Raw genomic sequence first — 20,453 nt, 5'->3', positions numbered from 1 at the left:
CTGTCGCTCCCGGCCGGGTGACAGGGACCGGGGGGGGCAGCGGGGCGGTCCCCGCACGCTGCCACGGCTGCTGCTCGCCTCCGCCGTGCCAGCGCCTCGAGGCAATCGCCTCCTCAGCCCATTTACCCTCCCGAGACAGCTAACAACCGCTGCGTCCGTCCAGCCATCCCTCCGTCCGTCCGTCCGTCCGTCTCTCAGCCCTGGCTAGGGCCGCGCGTGGAGCAGCGCGCTCCGGTCACCCTCTGGCAGCGCCCCTCGCCCCGGGCTTGCCGGCAGAAATTGGGGGAGTGCCCCCCGCACACCCACGGGCACGCTCAGGGGCTTGGCGTTCGCCCCATTTTGGCCAGCGCACGTCCGGGAGTGGCCCCGACCCCTCTGCTCGCCGGGGGCTGCGGCTGGGGCTCCCACCCGGGACGACGGGTGCGCTCCTGCAGACACGCGGCTGCTAAATTTCGAGCAACTCCTCTATATTTTTAATTTCCCCCCCCTTTTTCCTTTCTCTTCTCCCAAACCCTCTTTCTACCTTCCCAAAATCGTTTCCCGGTGCAATCCTGCAGCCCGAGGCGAGGGAGGAGGCGGGATGGTCCCTGCTTCCAAGACTTTTACGAACAATCGTTAAAGAAATCAACTTTTTTTTTTCTTCTTTTTTTTTTTTCCTCTCTTCCCTTGTGCGGAGGCCGGAGAGGTCCCTTTGATCTGCGAGGCCTGGCGTGCTCCGAGCCCGCACGCCGGCTGTGTGCGGGGAGGGGGCTCGGCCGCCGCGGGAGCCTCCGAGCCGGGACATGAAAGGGGGGGAAGGAAAAAAAAAAAAAAAGGGCGTCCAGGGTACGGGAGATCGACCGAAGGGCTTAAATATTTCATATTCCTGGAAGCTGTCAAGGCCAAAAACAACAACACGCCTCCCGCCTCCCCCGGAGTGTTTGCAGAGGGCAGGAGCGTGTGTGCGTGCGAGGGGCCGGGAGGCTGCGGGGAGGGGGGGGGAAGAGAGAGGGTCATAAATTTTCACTTGTAATCAATCAATAATTAACTAATAGCGGAGCGTGGGCCGAGCGCGCCGGCGACGCCGGGTGCCCGTCCCGCCGGGGTGTCGGTGTCGCGCTGCCCCCGGGGCGCTGCGGCTCCGGGCAGCGTTTGGTGCTTCTTCCCCCTCCATCCCGGCGGGGCGGCCGCGGCCCCGCTTTCCCAGAGACTTTGGACTCGGGGCTAAAACTCCCGTGGGTAAAACCCGGCTCGGCTCCAGGGAGAGCCTGCGGGGAGCTCGGCCGGGGCGCGGGGTGCGGGGTGCGGGGTGCGGGGTGCGGGCTCACCCCACCGCGCCCCCGGTTCCCCCTCGGTGGGTTCGGTGCCCCCTCCCGCGGGCCGTGGGTCCCTTCGGGGGTCTCCGGGCGCTGCTCAGGCTGCCCGAGAGGTGGCGCCGGCGCCCCGCCGGAGCCCCCCCGCCGCCGGCCACCCCCACCCAGCGCCGGGTCGCCTGCATCAGCCATAAAACCATTGAGGATATCAAGACAGGCGCCAGGTGAGTAATAGACAGGATAATCCACAGAGATTGCTCGCTGTTTACCTCCATCCACAAGCGCCACAAGAGTTACTCATTAACGTTACTATATACAAATAAGATACACAGGAGATAAAGCCATTTGCAAGTCAGAGTTACACCTGCGGTACACGGATTTCTTGCAAGGGCATGGCGAGGGGGAGGTCAGCATTAGACCCGTGCAAAAGGGGGCTTTAAAGCAATCAGGCTGCACCCTCAGCCTTAAAAAGAATAACTCGTGAGTTCGGGGGTTGCGGCGCCCCGGGGCTGCCGGTGCCCGCCTGGCCTGCGGGGCGACTACTGGGCTCCTGGGCCAGCAGGAAAGCGAGATGGGCGAGGGGGGTCTGGGGGTGGATGTCTGTGGCTTTCCTCTTGACCATCAGCAGCGAATTCCTCGCCGAGGAGGAAACTTTCCCCACTCACACACAGATCATAGCGGCTCTCCCGCTCTCGGAGCGATTTGGGGACCAGCAGCTGAGAGAGGGAAAAAGCAGAGGTCCCCACATGATTCCTGAAGCGCAAGAGATGGGAGAGAAGGGATCGTGGGGGTCACGGAAAGGTGTTTTTGTGCTGCCGCTAAGGCCGGAGCTCAGAGCAGAGGCCAAAGTCGCTCCCCGGGGCAGGGATGGCTGCACGGCCCGCAGGGGCTGCCAGGGCTCTGTCCTGCCGACCTGCTTCTCTCGGGACCGGCTTCCCTCTCCCGGAGCGGCTCCAGCTCCCACCCGCGTGGAGGACCCGTGTGAAAGCGGCTGGTGGGGCTGCAGCCTTCGGGCTGGCTGCACAGCCGCTGCCTCTTTCTTCGAGTGGATTTTTTAATTTTTTTTTTTTTTGCCAGACCCGCCGCCACCTCTATCCCCAAAAGCCCCTCCTCGCCCAGGCCGGCTCAGGGGAGCATCTGCTCAAGTGACATTTCCAGCAGCCGTCACCTTGGGCCATCCGAGGGTGGGGGGAAGAGGGAGAGAAAAAATCCTGCTCAGCCCAAACCTTTCCCCCGCTCAAAGAGCGTGGATTCAACCCGAACCCCCATCCCCAAGCTGAAATGGGAAGGGTCCCGTATCCCCACGAAGGGGAACAGTTTGACGTTCGTGGGGGGATTTTTAAATTAAGAAAATCGGGGGGGAAAAAAAACTTTATGGCCACTTTCACCCCCTGGATCTCCCTTTATCTCGCCGGCGCAGGAACCGGGGGCCGCGGGCCGAGGGGCAGGCAGAGCATAAAACAGGATACAGGCTGGAAGTACATCCTTATAATATTTATTACTGGCGGAGGATGAATCACTTTTCAATATACGGGCCACTAACTGTTGAAGGGATGGGGAAAAAAAATCTCATTAACAAGAAATATATATGTTCTGCTAAAGGATGTGCTCATAGGCTGGCAGAGGTACAGCAGGGGCTGCCAGCTCTCCTCAGCTCTCCTCTCAGTGACCTCCCAGGCCACTGGTCCAGCCGGCATCCAGCCGGGCTGTCTGTCCCCGTTCCAGCCGTTTTCCAGCTTCATCTCGATATATCACGAGCCGAAGGGGCTATTCCAATGAAAGGGCGAAAAATGAATTTTTAAAAATCAGGTATTTCCAGGTGAGAACTAACTGGGTAAGCCGAATCCTCTGCCCGGACAGGAGAGGGAAACGAGCCCAGCAACAGCATCAAGTCCTGAGCACTTTACCTGGAAACTTTGAAGGAGGGCTCTGCATTAAAATTTAACCGCTCTATTCTCTAATTCTTCACTTTTGCGTTATTAATTTATGACAGATAAAAGCATAGCTGAGCCTTTCTCATTAACTTTTCAAACGCCACTTAATATTGTTCCATTAAAAGAGGTGACTTTAGCAGCCTCTGGATCGACTTTAAAAGCGAGAGGGATAAAGACGGAAAAGGTACATTAAACAGCTCGCTTAAAACTCGTCCTTCCCCCCCAACAATTCAAGTGACACCACCTCGACTGGTTCGTACTAGCTCCTTCCAGGAGAAATATCTTAATATTGGGAGCGGGAAAGGGGGTGGAGGAGAAAGGCAGAAGAGGGATATATATCTTTCAACCCCTCCATCCTCCCAGGCACTTCGGGGAGGGTTGGGGTGAAGGCATTTCACAGTACGCCCAAGACATTTCAATAAAAATTTATTGAAACTTCAGTGACTTTTAAAAGGGAAAAAAAAAAATTACAGAAAAAAAATAGCAAGAACTTCTCAACATTTATATAACACAAAATAGACCTTCATTTTTTTTTCCTTTGAACCAGCTCTGAGCACCTGACTTTCAACCCAAGAAAATATGCACTCACTCAAACAAAGACAACAATAAGCACAGTAGTAAAACTCCATCGCAGGGTTGTTTTCTGACACACCGAGGAAATGGGGAAAAATAATAGAAAGTAAAGAAAACCCTAGAATCTTCACCTTTTTTTTTCTCTCTCAAGCCACTGGAGAAGCCTGTTGTCGTGTATTAATGTATATAATTTTGTGGTTGTTGACATTTCGAACACTGAAGAAATCGAGGATTAAAAGCTACCATGGCACACTGCTTTGTCTTTTTCTCTCTCTGAATTTTTTTTAAGGTCTTTGATTAATTTGGTTTCTTTCTGCTTTGCCTTTTGCATTCGGCTCCTTGGCAAAAGGACGAGGTTTTCCTGGGCTGAGCTCCGATTTAAAAACGGAGCCCTCACAAATGGGGGAAATTCTCCTCTGGGTCGGGATCTATGTTTAAAGGCATTACCAACTTGAAATGAAAACGACTAAAAATAAAAACAGAAGGAAAAAACAAGAAGACTGCTGCAGTCGTATTTACAGAGATATGTACAATGTCAATAAATTAAAGTTTAATTTCGAGTATTCATATTCCACGTATTTACAAGAGTTATCAAATAATTACATAAATACTTTGTTTTAATAATAGTGTCCGCTCTTTTCTTCTTCTCAGTATGTTTAAACCTTGTTATTGCATATACAATTAAAGAGGGAAAGCTGTGATAAACCTACACTCGAGCTACAGAGGTTTTTAGATAAAATAAATTCACTTTTTTTTCTTTCCAACTACACTTCTTATTTTTGTTGCTACAAGGGAGGATGTTTAAGGTAGAGGGACAAAGGTCTTATTTTTGTTTTTATTATTATTAATAATAATTTTTTCCCTGGGATTTGAAACGAGCATTAAAAATAAACAACAAAACCCCACTGAAATAAAAAATACCACCCCCCCCTCCCCCAAAAAAAAAAAAAAGAAAAAAAAAAAGAAAAGCAGACTACTCTGGAACATGCAAAAAAAAGCCAGCAACTGGCTCTCAGACATCACAATAGTATTTTAAACACACAGCTTCCCTTAATATCGACTGAGGGGGTTGTGGTTAACAACCCGCCCAGGAAACAACTGTTGAAGAACCAATATGCGAGTTACTTACACACTTTTCTTTCAGAGAGAAAAAACATCACTTCTCTTACTTAATTTTTATTCATAAGTTTGTTTGATTTTTTTTGTTTTATTTTTTCTTTTAGGTCTTTTTTTTTCCTTTTTTTTTCTTTTTTTTCTGGCATGTTTTGGTTTTGTTTTTTTTTTTTTTTACACCGTTAAAAAAAAAAAATACTAAAAGGAGGATGCCACAAACCCCACCAGTGCCTCGATCCGGGCAGTTCTGCTCCCTGTGAGGAGCCTCCGACCCAGCGCTCCCCCATCCCCGACCCTTTCCCCCTTGCTCCACCAGATACCTTTTGGTTGCTAAGCACGCACACAACGCCGCGGGATTTCATACCGACAAAAAAAATATAGAAAGAGGAAAGGAAAAAAAATAAACCAAAATAAAGGACGGGGCTAAAAAAAAAAAAAAAACAACAAAAAAGCAAACACTCGCGGGGTGGAGGATGTGGTTTCTTTCAAACAAAGTGCACTGCGAGACTGATTTGAAATGAGCTCCCGGAGGCCGGGGGGTTACGGGGAGCCGCTGCGGGATCTGTCCTGCTTGGGGTCGAGCCCGCTGACCAGGCGCTGGATGTTTTGCAGTTCGCTGGTGGCCGCCTCCTTGTCCGCGCCCAGTTTGGGGGACAGGGACACGGAGCCGGACGAGAGGGTGGAGGAGCGGCTGGTGAGGTCCGAGGCGGAGTCCAGGGGCACGGAGCCGGGGCTGGCGCTCAGCCCGCCCGCCTTGCCCTCGCCGGAGCCGGCGGCCAGGCCGGGCAGGGCGGTGGTGAGGAGGCTGCTGCCGTCCGAGAGGGGCACGGGCAGCGGGTAGGGGCTGTAGCGGAGCCGCGGCCGCACGGCGCTCAGGAACGGGTGCCGGTGCACCGAGCTGGAGGCGGCGCTGGAGGCGGCGGCCGCCGCAGCCATGTAGGTGTAGGGGTAGGGGAAAAGGCTGCCGAAGGGAGACATGGCCAGGCCCTGCGGGAGGGGAGGAGAGAGAGGAAAGGGTTACCGGCCCGCACGCTCACCGCGGGGATGCTGCGCGGCACCCCCGCGCCAGGGACTGCCCTGCGCCCGCCAGCGGGAGGGCTGGCAGGGCACGGAGAGCTGTCCTCCCGCTGCCGAGGCCACAAACACGTGGAGCCAACGGGGCACACCCCGCCCGGGCCCTGCCCTGCACGGCCCCCCGCCCCGCTCTCCCCTCACCGGGCCATTCTCTTGCGCTGGGGCAAGCGCCCTTCAGCCGCAGGTCCAGCCCCCAGCCCCGCTCCGCAGGGCAGCCCCGGGCACATCCCCCCCGACAGCGGCTCCGCTTCGCAGGCTGGGACGCGCCCCACAGCGCCGAGCTGCGCCCTGGTCCTGCCCCGGTGGCGGGTGCAGAGCTCTGGAGGACAGCGGGGAGGCTGGGAGAGCTCAGGGAGATCACGCTGGGCCACCCCTCCCCACCCCGAGCTTTCTCTCCTCCGCCCTTCTGCCAAGCCCTGTGACTGGCCCCTGGGAGGGGCAGTCGGGGGGACACCGAGGGAAGTCAAAGGAGGTGCCCGCTGCCCCCCCGTCCCCAGGGTCGGAGCCCCCCGGCCCGGAGGGGCGGCGCGGGGGGAGCGCAGTACCTGTGAAGCCAGGACGTGCTGCTGCAGATGGAAAGGCAAAGCAGCCGCCGATGCTCCCGAGAGTCCCTGGGCCGCCGCCGTGGCCATGACCGTGTTGTCCAGTCCCGAGACCCCGGCGGATGCCCCGGAGACGGTGGCGAGGAGGGGCCCCATGCCCGCGGCCATGCCGGAGAAGGCTCCCCCCATGGCGAACTGCCCGGGGTGCAGCAGCAGCGGGTGCCCGTTCCCCAGCGGGTTGAAGAACTGCTGGCCGGCCAGGGCAGGGGGGAAGCCGAGGTTCTGCAAGTGTCCCTGGCTCAGGTGGGCCGTGCTGTCGGTTTGGACCGTCAGGGGGGTGAAGGGCTCTTTCCCCAGCAGTCGGTTCTCATCTACTTTGGGGCCGTCCCTGAGGGGGCTTTTCAGTTCCTCGCCGCTCAGGCTTCCCACCCGGGTGCTGGAAGAGATGGCAGCCGGGCTGTGCCGGGAGTCCGGAGGGGCTTTCTCAGTCCTCTCTCGGCTCCGACTCCCTGCCGAGTCCCCAGGGAAGAAGTGACTTTTGGAGGGGCTGCCCCCCTTGTCCCGGGGGTCGTCCCCCGCGGTGGCAGCGGAGCTGGCCGGCGCTGGGGTGGCGGCGGTGGTCGTGCTGATTTTACCCGACTCGTTGCCTTCTAGCAAGGGATCGTCTTTGCTGTCGGCATCGCTGTCTCCCTCGCTGGGGCAGAGATCTGCAAGACAAAGGGGGCCCGGGGCTGGGATCTGGCACTGCACATCCCGAAATCCCCACCGGGCTGGGAGAGGGGGCAGAGACGCTTCCTGGCCGGCCAGAAGTTTGTGTGGAAATACTTCCCTTTTTTTTATTATTATATAAATAACTACAGCCCCCGGCTCCCACCTCCCGCCCCGTCCAAGCCAGCCCGAGTTTTACACAACGCAGCAAAATTGGCTGCGAAACAAAGCGGCGGCCCGGAGGAGCGACCCCCCAGCCGGGCGGGCCCGGGGCCAGCGGCCCCGCTCCCCAGGGCTCCCCGGGGCTGCGGGAGCCCCCAGGGACCCCCCTCCCTCCCCGGCTGCAGCGGGGGTAGAGGAGGAACGGGACAGCAGCAACCTCGGGGCAGGGCTGAAGGGCCTTGGGGATGTGTCTCCTACAACGTTTTCCAAAGTTTTAATCCCTTTCAACGGGCAAACTTTGAAAACGCACACAGAGACACCCCGCAGCCGTCTTCATCACCCCCTGGGCCCCCTTCTCCCCAAACACATGCACGGCTTCGCTGGATTCCTCTGCACTTCATCTCCTAATTTCAGCGCCCCAGGTGCGAAGCTCTGGTTTGCTTTTCGGGTCCCCTCCCAGCTCCCCTCCCCTCAGCTCGGCAGGCCTTCAAAAAAACGAGTAAAGCAACTACAAAAAAGAGGTTGTTTCCTCCTCCCCCTGCCCCCCCCCGCCCCGGGATGGATTAATACATACGAGAGGGCTGCAGACAGCTCCCAACCCCGCACGGAGAAACCCAGGGTGACTTTTCTATAACAAAGTTCGGGACTGTATCCAGGGGAAAGATCCTTCCTCTAATAACAGATTCAGTGAGGAATATTAATGGAGTGACTCCAGTTTTGAACTTTTGCCCCGTGGTCTGTCTTTGCTCCCTTGACTTGGAGCTGGCTCCTTGCTGAACCAAGGAGGGGAGGGATGAATGTGCAGCAAGGGGAGAGGGAGGCCAGGGGGGCGAGGGAGAAGGAGAGGAAGAGTGAGGAAGGCAGAGAGAGAGACTGAGGGGGGAGTAGGGAGGAGAAAGAATGAGAAAAAGAAAGGAAACAAGAAGAAGAGTGATGGAAAGAAGGAAAAAAGAGGGAGGAAAAACTAAAGAGAGAAAGAAGAGAGAGAAGAGAGCAGAGAGAGAAAACAGATGAGAAAAGAAGGAAAGAGGTAGGAAGGAAGGCAAGAGGGAAGGGAGGAAGGAAGGAAAACAGGCCAGGGCCAGAGGGCAGTGGCACAGGCCAGGATCTGTCACCACACAGAGCAGACACCCAGGCTCTCCCAGGGGAGTCCAGGGGCCGCAGCTCTCACCTTTGAGGCTGGAGGTGCCCACGGCAGGCACGGCAGGACAGGAGGACTGGGCAAAGCACTTGAAGGCCGTCTGCTCATTGGACGACTCGTCCGAGGTGGGATTCTCCTTCTTCTGCCTCTCGTCGTAGACCCGCATGGACTGCAGGGTCAGCTGCTTCCTGCGGGCACAGAACCCGCTGGGCGAGCGGCCCCCGGCGCCCCCGGGACCCCTCCTCCTCCCCAGCCCCTCCTGGAGTTCCTATTTGGGCACGAGTAGCACAGGGGAATTAAGAGCCACGGTTCCCTCGAGGAGGAGAGCGCGTTTCTGGCAGGCAGGGCTTGGCTGCTAATGAGAGGAGATTTCTTGGAAGCTGAGCAGCTCCTCAGCGAGGGCTGATATTAAAGACAAGGGGCGGAGGGGAGAGGGAAGCATTCCCTGGAGATTAGCTTTTAAAAGGCAAGGATGTTCCAGAGATATGAGCCATCTTAATGGTTGCTAAGATTGCTAGGAAGTGGTTATTTTGTTAGGCACTTTATGTAATCTTTTCACCAACAATTAACCCGGAGTAAAAATCTATTTATATTTAGAGAAATTAGAAATCATTTCCGTCCTGTGGCTCCAGCACTGGCTTTATTTTCACACTGACGGACAAGAGGAGCTGGCGTGCGCATGTTTGTGTGTGTGCTGGGCTCAGAGTTGGGCAGGCAGAGAGGCCTCTTGGTTTACATGACATTCCCCCCACCTTTTATTTTGTTGTTTGCTTGAAAACAGAGGAACTGATCGATTTATTAATTATCTAACCCCCCGTGCAAATGGCTAAAATATCCTGTCTCCTGTAACACAACAAAACAGACGTATATCCCATCAAAGGAAAAATACTGTCCCCTTCTCTTTTTTCTCCTTGTATTTTCTTCTCACATTAAAAATTAAAATCTTGAGTCCTGTTATAATGAGTTCTGCCTTCCTACCTGGGGCACAAACTGCGTCCTGCTGCTTTTGGAAAAATAAAGAATCTTCTATCATTGATTACTTCCATATTCATGAGATCCCTCTGTCCAAACAGTTTATTTATATGTTTCTACTCCACATTTTAGTCTTTTCCATACGGTCCCCAGGAAAATGCCAGAGGAGATTCAAGCAGTGCTCAGCCCTCACTTCTCTCTCTTCTCCAGTCCCAGATCCAAACTACACTGTAATATTCCCTCTCAAATTTGTAAGGGAAGGTTTTTCTCCGCTAATATTTGCTTAATGTACTGCACTCCCTTTGGCCAGTCATCCTCTGCGATGTGAAAACTAAACGTGGAAAGCAGGAAAGAATTCCCATGCAATCCGTTTGACGTTATTAACGCCAAGATCCTTATGGATTTTGGCGGGGGGAAGTGTGGTTTGGAGGTGAGGCAAGGTGATTTTGACCTCTGCTCGTGTTCTGAGCTTAACACATGAAAACCAAACGAGGCGCCTGTACAGAATCGAGCCAGACTCACCTCTTTTCCCTCCTTCCATTCCCGGTGTCCCGAAAACCTTTGGCAAAGGGGTTGTTGTCAATTTTTAATTGTGTGATCTATAGGATGGAGAGGAAAAAAAAAATAGCCAGGGGGTTGGGGCAGAATAAGGACATTTTTGTACTAAAAAACAACAGCAAACCCCACTCCTCCCAGTTCCCCCAGCGCTGGCAGGATCCCGGCAGGAGCAGGACAGGGCAGGGGGCAAAGGTCCCTGGTTTTTGGGTGAATCCATGCATTTTCCTGAGCTGTTTGGAGGCAGCTCGCCCTCAATCCCCCGCCGGGCTGGCCGGCGACCTGGGCCGTGGTGGCAATGAAAGAGCCCCGTGTTGCTGCCACCACATCGGAATTAATTGAGCCGTGCAATGAGATCCATGCAAGTTGTGCCTGTGCTTAAAACTCTTTAAATACCATAATTAAACCACAAAGGAATCATACCCACCCCCTCGCTATAATAAAATACTTTATATAATCGCATTATGCTCTGTGTGTGTTGGGGCGCCAGGGGTGCCAGGAGCCTGCTCGTTTTTTTGGGGGGGTGTGTGTGGAAGTTTTTTGGTTTGGGTTGCTTCGGGGTTCAGGTTATGGTAGGGAACAACCGTGGGGAGGGATGGGGGGTGCGGGGCATCCCGCAAGTGCCCGGTGCCCCGCGTTTGATGCACGGAGCTGAATTCCCAGCCTGGCGGGGGCTCATCTCGCTGGAACGGGATGTGAGCAGTGGGAACGGGAATGCTGCCTCCCCGCCGCTCCATTCCCGGTCTCGGACCGGGCTGGAAGCACAGCAACCCCCCAGTTTAGGAGCAGAGGAGGACCCCGAAAAGGAAACCCCGCCTGCTCCCGAGTGCGGGCAGGACCGGCCGTGGCTCCCGAGTCACCCCGCGCCGCACACACGGGATCAGGGAAGAGCAGGAAAACCCCACTGCTAAAACCAGCGGGACTTTTAATCCAGGTGCTCCCGGCCGTGCCTTCTGCTCCCCCCGCGCCGAGCCGAGGGCTCCCCGCCGCTTCCGCACGCCGCTTCCCAGCCGATTTCATGGCAATCACACAAATATGCTCATTTCTGTCCTTCAACCAAGCCGCCCCCAGCTGATAGACCGGGGCGACCAGCCCTGCTGATAAGTCCCAAAGCAAAGTCTACTCTCTGTGCACTCACTTTCTTTCAGTTTCCTTGCAAGTGCCCGGCCGCAGAGAGAGAGGAAAATAGCCCGAGCCCCGAGGGGGAAGTGGCTTTTTGGAAGGCGAGGGCAGAAGGGTACGGACCCCCCCTTTTCCCCCCTGAATTCTTAACGGGGAAGGATGTGAGGGGCAGAGAGGGGCACAGGGGAGCTGCAGCGAGCGGGCGCTGCGCATCCAGAGCCCCTGCGCTCAACGCACACGAACACAAAGTTGTAATTCACAGACAACAAAAAAATCAAAGCCCCTTTTTTGGCTCCTTCGCTTCCTTCCACTTGACTTAATTATCGTAAATTCGCCGTTTGCCACTCTCCCAAATATACCACCTTCGTCGCAAGCGACAATAAACCAGCAGCAATGGAGAGGCAGCATTCGCAGCGCTGCAGAACTTTCTCACACGGGCTCTTTCAGCCCTTCCAGCTAAATTCAAGCGAGATACCCCTCTCTGACCAGAGCATATTTCTGCACCACAAAAAATAATAAAACACTGCAGGATGCAAAAAAGAAATCATAATATAATAATAATAGGAACCAGACGTTCGCTCCAGCCTTATTGCCAATTGCTGTTAAAGGAGCTAAAACAGCACAAAGGCCAGGAAGAATTACAAAATCTCAGCCCTGCTGCTCTCCCCACTCTGTCTTTCGACACACGGAGCCGAGTCTCTTTTATTAATTTTTTTTTTCCTGATGCGTCTTAGATTAAATCCACACCGAGAGCAGCAAACCCCACCCCACCCCTTTCCTCATACTGGGGAGTGATACCGGGGAAAAAAAAATGGTAGGAAACCCCTAAACATTCTCCCCCCCACCCCCAGTCCTCCCTCCTTTTAATTGCCTTTCCCGAGGTCGGTATTAGGAGAGTGCTCGACCCCCCTCCCCCAGAGCCTTCCCGAAGTTGGATCAAGGAGGTTTGGGGGGAAAAGATGAGGGGGGGAGAGAGAGAGAAGAGCGGGATGGGCTTCGTGAGTTTTAAGGGAACAATGCAGAGTAAAAGTTCTCTTAAAAGCCAAAACACGTAAAACAAATCCTCTCTTAATCTCCTTACCTTATCATTCTGGTATGCGGTCACTGCGATGAATTCAGTCTCCGGGAAAACGTAGGTCCTGAACGTGCTGTAAGGAAGCTTGAGGATATCGTTGGCTCGGACGATGTGGAACCGCGGCTGGTACTTGTGCATGGAGTTTAAAATGGTCTGGGGGGGGCAGCGGCCGGCAGCAGAGAGGGCAGCAGGGAGGGAAAGAAGACGGTCAGCAGGAGCAGCATTTCCCCCGGCCATCGGCACTTTCTCCTCCTAATTTGCCTTCCCTCTCCTTCCTCCCCTCACTCCTCCCTGCCAAGCACACTAAACACACGCACACGCCTCGCAGCATCCAACCAAAAGTACTGACAGCTCCAGCTCGCCGGGGTTAGGCTCTCGCTGGACCTCTCGAAGGAGAGGAGAGAGGGGGGCAACCCTTCAGAGCTCTGCTTGGAGAGGGGGAGAAGCTGTTTGGGCTCCGGCAGCAATGTCTTTTGATTTCAAAGTGAAAAAAAAATAATACAAAAAATCAAGTAATGCAGCAGCAGCTACAATTGCAACACCACCACGAGAGCTTCGGCTCGGTCTAATTGCTTGCCCCAATTCACTTAAGGCCTTCTGCGAAAGGCAAAAATGTATCATCTAATCAAATCACAGGCAGCAAATGCAATCTTCGGCACATTAGAGATCCCCCCGCCGCAGCCACCAGCAGCAAGCCCCGGCTCCGTGGCAGAGGCTTTCCCAGGAATTGAAAGAAATGGCCAGGATCGACAGAGCACTTATCAGCAGGTTTGTTTGATTTCACTCTCAGGGTAAGTTTTTATCTCTGCACACCCGGTAAATGTAAAGGAGTGGATAGACATGAATGGGCAACTTGACCTCTGCTTTTGGTCCCTGTTTATTTTCACTCCGGCTTGCTTTACATTATCCAGATTAATATAGATTTAAACGTTTGCGTACTTAGGCCTTTAAGCCCTTTATACACATATGCATATCGTTTTCCTACGCTTAGAAAGTGTGATCGACTTTATTAAAAATATATCTAGATATATAAAGTCACCGCAGCTCTGAGAAATATCGAGTTGCGCTGCGCTAGAAATGTATCCCTACAGTAAACGCTGCATGGCACGGGGAGGTTACAGAGTAAACTCCAGCCTTTAATCCTGACCCCAGCAGGAGGAAAAATCAAGGACTACTATAAACCGGACACACGCCCGTCCCCGGGTGCGCGGGGAGGTCTTTATGCCCCGTTTTCCCCGCATTTCGGCCGCCCGCCGGAGCTGCCAGCGGGGCCGCGGGGCCAGCCCGGCCGCCGTGCGCCGGGCAGACCCCCCCGCCGGGACCTCCCGCTCCGGCCGGGTGGCGAGGGAGGGGAAAAGGGGGGCAAAGGAAGGTGTAAGAGACACTCACAAATCCGTGCTTGTCAGAGATGTTGTTAGTGAGCTTCAGCTTGTGAAAGGTGACGACTTTGGACATCCATTGTTCGCCGGTGGCCGGGCTGTCCGGGTGGATGTACATTCTCTTTGGCATTTCAGGGTCAGCCTTGCCGGCTACCATCCACCGGGAATTATGGAATTTGTACCTACAATCATCAGCCGCCACAATATCCATCAATAAAATGTACTTGGCCTTTTTATCCAGTCCAGTGCATCTCACTTTAAATGGAGGAAACATTCTCCTATGGGCAGAAGGGGGAGGGCGGGGGAGGAAAGAAAAGACAAGACAAAAATAAAATAAAATTAATTACAGCCTTTAAATAAGCTTCTGAATTTTGGTAGCGCGTCTACCAAGCAACTACTTCGGCTCTCTAAAGCAGCAAAGTAAGTCTGTGTCCAGCAAAAAGGTCGTGTTCCCCCCACGCCCCCCCCGCCCCCAGCGAAAAGGTTTCTCAAAAGCTTAAAAGTTGCAGGAGAAAATGGTCCTGGATGGGAAGGGTACTCATTCCCTAGAAATCAGCAGGCGCTTACCTCTCTGTGCCATTCCTAAACAGCAAAGGCCCATTTGGGGCTCTCTGATCTCTCATTAGTTTCCTTTTTGCCTGCTAAACAAAGAAATGGGAGCTGATCGCACCCCGATAAAATAAATGGTCTGAACTATCACAACCCAATCTCCCGGTAAAGAGCGGAGTTTTGCACTTTACAGAGGAGAATAAAAAAACCCCAGCGAGGACAGGGTGGCTGCCGGGGCTCTCCCCGTGCTCCAGCCTCCCGGGGATCCCCCCGTGTGCCGAGGGCTCCCTGCAAACCCCGCTCCCCTCCGCTCCCAAGTCCGGCTCCAAACTGCAACAGGATACCACAAATTTGCTGTTTATTATATCGAGTGGTTGGCATTCAGCAAATCTCAACTTAAAAGGAAACACATGACTTTGCAACATGTAAGGGCTCTTAATACTGGCCGAGGTTTTCACGCGAAAACTTTTGACCACAATTAACAGAAAAAAACTTCGGGAAAGCAGTAAAATGGGCGAGGGGAATTTTTTTTCCTCTTTGCTGCTTTTAGGGCTTGTATTTATTTTTTTTTTTCCCTGAGCCTGTAGCCTGCAACTGGTGCTTTGCAAATAGGCGAAGCTCCAGCAAGGCAGCTGAAGGCCATCTAAGAAGACTTTTCAGGAGTGGCTTCCTCGAGTAATGCTCCTGGCAAATCACATGTGGAGAGTTTGGGAGGTTTCTCAGAAACCCCCTTAGAAAAACACCCGGGTGCAAAGGGGGTTTTCACCCTACGTCTTATCACAGCAATAGGTAGAGTTTTAAAAGAGTCCAGATGTCAATGAGTAGCGAATACAGAGAGGGATTTCAGACGGGTAAACCTATAAAAAGCAGAAATGCCGAGCGTGGCCGCGCCGTGTGTGTTCATTCATTCCCACGTGAAGGTTACATAAATACAGGGACAGGCAGCGCGGAGCTGCAAACCCTTCCCTGCCACTCCAGCAGCGGCTGCAGGACGGCTGGGGACTTTGTCAGCTTTTCTGTACATTTCCAGATATAATCAGTCAGCACAAACCCAGCCGAGATCCCAGCACAGAGAGAGGCACAGCCTGACACACCGAGCCTGTCTGCCCTCCTGCCCCACGAGCAGCCAGGCGCCACTCCAAAGGGTTTTTCCTTCATTCCCCTTTCTTACGGCAGAAAAACTGCGTGTAGTGAGGCTGAAAACCAGGCCAGCCCCTTTGCCAACCCCAAATTATTTTCTTCCTGCTCCCAGTCTTCTCCAGAAAGCATTAAGCTACTGAACCATGAAGGGACCCTCTCGCCCCCTGCACATGCACACACTGAGCAGGGCCGGGTCGCGGCTGGGCTTTTCTCGGCAGCGTGGTGCCCCAGACGGGCTCGGATCTTCACTGCCTAAAGCTTTCCATAATTCCAGGTGAAAGGAGATTTACGGAGGAGGCCGCCAGAGAGAGAGCCTTGCTCTGGTGGGGTGCAGAGAGTGAGGGGTGGGGGAGAGGGGGGGGGGAAAGGCACGAACCCCCGACCCAGACCTACCTTCCCGATTTGGTAATCACCATCTCTGTGCCTCTTTTATGGAATTGCTCCCAAAGCTCTTTAGCTTCCAGATGCACTTTCGGATCGTCTTCTACCTCTTCTTCTGGCTCCAGAGTTTTTAAAGGCCTCAGATGGGCTGCTGCCTGGTGACCCAGGGAAGAAAAGGGGATACCAGTCTCTGCAGCCCCCACTAACTGATCCATGATGGGTTTAGCCAGAGCCCCGGGAAGGGAGAGGGCGGCCGCCCCGTTGGGAGGCAAAGCCAGAGCCGGGAAGAAGGGAGGCTGATGTCCCAGCACGGCGCTCATGGCAAAGTCCGGTGCCCGGTGCGGTAAAAAAGGATGATAAGCCATGCTCGTCCCAGGGATCACTGGATCTCTCATCGGTAAATTCATCCACTCCACTCCTCGGTCTTCCTACTGCTGGAGTAGTCCCGGAGTGGTTTCTAACAGCACATCATGAAGAAGAAAAATTAAGATAATAACAATAACAGCAATAAAGCACCAAAAAAAAAAAATAGGGTTGGGGGAAACAAGCTCTAAACAGCACGGTACATGAGGGAGAGGCAGAACTCCTACAGCCTACAACTTCCCGAGCCGGGGCACATCCCCAGCCCTCGGGACAGCGGATTAACAGGATTGTTCATTATTAGTCTTGCTTTTTCTCGTGTTCAGTCTCTGAGGTTTTGTTTTGGTTTTCAGTTGTTTGCGTTTTTTTCCTGAGTGGAAGTCCTTGCGCTGGAAAAGAAACGCTGAAGAAGGGAAGAAAAAAAAATCCACCGGGTTCGCTGTCTGCTCCTGTTGCCGCAGAAGGGCTGGACAAGCCGAAATCCTTTTTTTCTTCTTCTTCTTTTTTTCTCTTAGTCCCAATCCCCCTCTCTTCCGTGGCGGAGGGTGACGGCTCGAAGCTGGGTTTTCTTTTTGGGTGGCTAGCTCTCTTCCCCCTCCCCCCCACCCCTCCACCTTTCCTCCGTACGGTCAGGCTGCAGAGCAGAGGCTGGGAAAGGAGGGAAAGCAGAGAGAAGCAAACAAACCCACCCCCCCTCGCCGGCCGAGGAAGGCTCCTGAGCAACCTTCAGCAGCAAAAACTTGTAGGGAAATCTCGTTTCGCCTCTCCTTCCTCACTCCCCAAGCAGGAGCTGGTCAGGGTGTCCTGATTTCCATCAGGATCTCTTCTTTCTTTAACCCTCCTCCTCTTTTTTTTTTTTTTTTAATTTATTTTTCCCCCTCTCTTTCTCTTTCGCTCTGCCTTAAAAAAAAAAAAAATCTGGCAGAATTATACTGTTGTCTCCATAAAAGAGAGAGAGAAAAAAAAGAGAGAGGGAAAGAGAAAGGAGGAGAAAAAGGGGGGAGGGAGAAAGAGAGGAAAAGAGAAAGAGAGAGAAGAGAGAGGGAGAAGGAGCCTCTCGGCTCTGAGAATTCCCTGTGAGTCTGTGCTCTGCGCGCACCCGATCGTAGGGATGTGTTGTGGGTTACAGGGGAGCTGGAGCCGCCTTGATTGGCTCTTTGACGCTTTCGGACCAATTGTGAGGCTCCATAGGCGGGGTTCTGACAGCTCGGGTGGAGGGGGACAGCGCCGAGTTATAAAAAGAAGGTGTCGGAAACTGTAACGCTGCAGCAAAGCATCACTAGTACTTCGGGCCGTGTGAATATGTCAACATGATCAGAGGGGAGGGAGCAGGGAGGGAGGAGGGAAGGGGCCGGCAGCGCCCGCCTCTAGGGGGGTGCTGGGGCCGCCTCGCCCCCCGGCCCGGCCTCCCGCCGCCCCGGCAGCCCGGGCGCTGCCCGGCCGCTCTCCCCCGGTAGGATCTTCCCGAGCGCCGGCAGCGGGAGGGGCTCCACGCGTGGCGGACCCGCTGTGTCCCCCCCGGCCCGGAGCCGCCGCGCCGCACGCCCGCGCCCTCCCCGCCGGTCCCCGCAGCCGCCGGGTTGGTGTCACCCCCCTGCCGCTGCCCCCGCGCCGTTTCTCCCCTCCCCGGCAAAGTTGCTTTCTTTAAACGACACCTCCAGGCCGGGAGCCGGGCGCTTCCCTTCCCCCCGCGAATCTGGGGGTGAGCTCCGGGGCTCGGGGGGCGGCTCTGCGGCTCTTCCCCCCGCTCGGAGCTCGGCTCCGGCTGCTCCAGCGGCCGCGGCCGCCGGTATTATTGTTGTGGTGGGCGGCTGGAGGCTGCGGAGGGCGGGCAGCGGCCGCCGCTGGCTCGGCCCCGGCCCCGGCGGCTGCTGATCGCGGCGGGTGCGCGGAGGGAAGCGGGGGGCCGTTGGAAAATGGGATTTTTATGTATTTATTATTCCTTTTTTTCTTTCTTTCTTTGGCGCTGCGGATTAAGGCCACTCGACTGGCACCGGCGCCGACAGGGTTACGCTCCCACACCCCTCCTCTTCCACGAGGTGCGCGGGGAGGAGACGGGAAGTGCGGCTTTCCCTGCGCCCGGGCCGGGGCAGCGCCGGGCGGGGGGGGGCCCAGCTCCGGGTTAACCCGGGCTCGCATGGAGCCAGCCACCCCCCCGGGGACGGCGTCACGCGTGGGTCTGACCCGACCCCACGGAGAGGGAAGAGCCGGGCAGGATCCTCCTGGGAAGTTTCTGGGGAGATTTATTCCTTTGGGGGGGTTGGGTGGGTATGGGTGTGTGACAGTGCAGGGCAGCGAGAGGGGGCTTGCGACTGTGCGTGCCGTGGGCATGCAGGGCACGGGGCGCCCAGGGGTGTCAGGCAGGGTATCCCAGCGCTGGGAGGCGCCGAATCACTACCCTGCCCTGGGGAGGGAGGGGGGGAATCTCCTGACGCCCCCCACCCTGCTTTAGAGAGGGCAGGATAATCCTCCGGGAGCGGAGCGGGGGAGCGCGGGGGCTCGGCGCTGGCTGCGCGCAGATGGGAGCGGAACCTCTAAAGTGATTAGCTCTTCTAACATTGCATTTTTGACGCACATGGTTAAGAGCGCTTGGCGCCAGCTTGGTGAAGTCCCTGTAGTAACCAGCGTCTAGGATCGCTTTGCATTCACCAAAATATCTCCCCTTTAGTCGGGGGTGGGGGTGAAAAGAGGAGGAGGGAGGAAAGGAAGCGGGAGTAATGCGTTCAAAGAGATGGGGGGGGGGAAGTCTGATGTGTTTCACGAAGCCAGAAGCCCAGCTACCCGCGCAGCGCTCGGCTGCGCTGTGCGGCTGGTTATCGACCAAGAGAGCGAGTCTTTCCAACCTCTGCTCGGAACCGGTTCTCGGGCCCTCGCCGCGGTGGGAACCCCCTAAGCCTATGCCTTCCCTTTATCAGCGCCCACAGCAAACGCCCGGCGGCTTCAAGAAGTTTGCTGCAATTTACCGCAACCGGGGTGCCGCTCTCTCACGGGGACCAGGAGGTGCCCGCGGGCTCCCGCGGGACAAGCGCAGCCGCCCCCGGCCCCGCCGCGCCCCGGCCCCCACGCCCGCCCCGCTGGAGCGCGCCCTCGGCGCCGCGGCAGAAACCGGAGTCGCTGCCACCCTCCGCGCCTGCCCCGCACCTTGCGCCGCGCTCCGCACACACCCGCGCAGGAGAATAAAATGTTTGCCGCTTATTATTTCCAATTCCAGCGTCTGGCTAATGGCGTGCAAACTTCCGCCAGTTCCGAGTGACCTCCCCGACGAAGCCCCCCGGAGACTCGTATTATGAAGGGAGGCTGCACTAATCTAAGATCAAAAGCGGGAAGGTGCGAACAGTCTTTGTCTCCCTTCGGCCGCCTCATTCCCCCTTCTGTGTGTGATAAATCTACCCTGGCGCCGACTGCGCGCTGGATGATTAATTTGCAAGCAAACAAAAGGGACCTGATGGCCAGCCATCTTAGTTAAATATTGGCCAGTTCTTCCAGCTACTTGTTAGCCTCCTCTTTGCCAGAAATAAATAAGCGAGGCGCAGAAGTAAATAAATAAGGAGACCCGCAGAAATGAATGACAAAGCGAAGGGATGGTATGGGGGTAAGAAAAAAAAAAAAAAAATAAAGAAAAGAAAAGAAAAAGAGAGCAGGGTGGCTGATGGTGAAGTGCCGGGAGTGGGTGGAAGTGGGAATGGGGCTGGTGGCGGGGGGAGCCAGGGTGATAGCACGCTGAGATAGCCGGCTGCCCCAGCGCCTCCCGGCCTGTCTGCAGCCTGGGCTTGCACCAAGGCCGACACTATCTTGGCTCTTCAAAGAGGCATGAAAGGTCTCCGCTGTCTCCCCGGAGAGCGGCCAAGCCGGGGCTCTCTAATCTCGGAGCACAAGAGCTAAAGGCCAGAGCGGGGGGAGCGGCTCCCACCCTCCCCAGCTATTCTCCACTCCACCATCGCCAGCACCTCGATGGGTTTTCCCAGGTTCAATCCAGACCCCGAGTCTGTGGTTGCTGAGCGGCTGCGAGAGCTCCACTTCCTCGGATTTCATCCTCCTAAGCAACTTCTAGCGTTTACACGAGAGCTCGGCGCTGCAGCGAGCCTTCCCCGTGCGTATGTGTTGGAGGTGTGGGAGGAGAGAGGCTTTGGCTCTCTCCCGGTGGCCTGAAGAGCCAGCTGGAGGAAGGAGGCAAGAGGAAAGTAAAGGCAGCCCAGCTTTCGGGCCCACACGTCCTCTCCCAGGCCTGCGGGAGCAGCTCCGAGGCGTGTGTGCGTGCGTGGAGGGGCTGCGTGTGCTCCGCGGCCTCTGTGGAGATGCGCTGTGGGTGTGTGTCACCCGGAGGGATTCGTGCCCTGGGGCACACCGCCAATCCCTGCTCCGACAGCAGCCCCTGAGGTGT

At 55.5% G+C, this 20,453-nt stretch overlaps 1 protein-coding gene across 2 annotated transcripts in view; it reads right to left on the bottom strand.

Annotated features, from left to right (window-relative positions):
• Window positions 1–3,635: 3,635 nt before the first annotated feature.
• Window positions 3,636–20,453, bottom strand: part of TBX3 (T-box transcription factor 3) — a 160,292-nt gene continuing 143,474 nt past the window's right edge. Inside the window, exons 1-8 of one of the 2 annotated variants that reach the window (XM_069030578.1) lie at window positions 16,762–17,296; window positions 15,725–16,169; window positions 13,653–13,920; window positions 12,270–12,416; window positions 10,034–10,110; window positions 8,570–8,727; window positions 6,532–7,235; window positions 3,636–5,899 (exon numbers count right to left, since the gene is read on the bottom strand). In XM_069030578.1, the coding sequence (XP_068886679.1) occupies window positions 5,453–5,899; window positions 6,532–7,235; window positions 8,570–8,727; window positions 10,034–10,110; window positions 12,270–12,416; window positions 13,653–13,920; window positions 15,725–16,119 (2,196 nt within the window). In that variant the 5' untranslated portion in view covers window positions 16,120–16,169; window positions 16,762–17,296 and the 3' untranslated portion in view covers window positions 3,636–5,452. Of the gene's footprint in view, window positions 5,900–6,531; window positions 7,236–8,569; window positions 8,728–10,033; window positions 10,111–12,269; window positions 12,417–13,652; window positions 13,921–15,724; window positions 16,170–16,761; window positions 17,297–20,453 lie in introns of those variants that run through there. The other variant, XM_069030579.1, reaches the window with a different exon arrangement.

This window comes from Aphelocoma coerulescens, chromosome 15, assembly GCF_041296385.1.
Source record: "Aphelocoma coerulescens isolate FSJ_1873_10779 chromosome 15, UR_Acoe_1.0, whole genome shotgun sequence".
Taxonomy (NCBI): Eukaryota; Metazoa; Chordata; class Aves; order Passeriformes; family Corvidae; genus Aphelocoma; species Aphelocoma coerulescens.
Note: the sequence above shows the minus strand (reverse complement) of the source record. Positions and strands in the feature narration are given on the sequence as shown.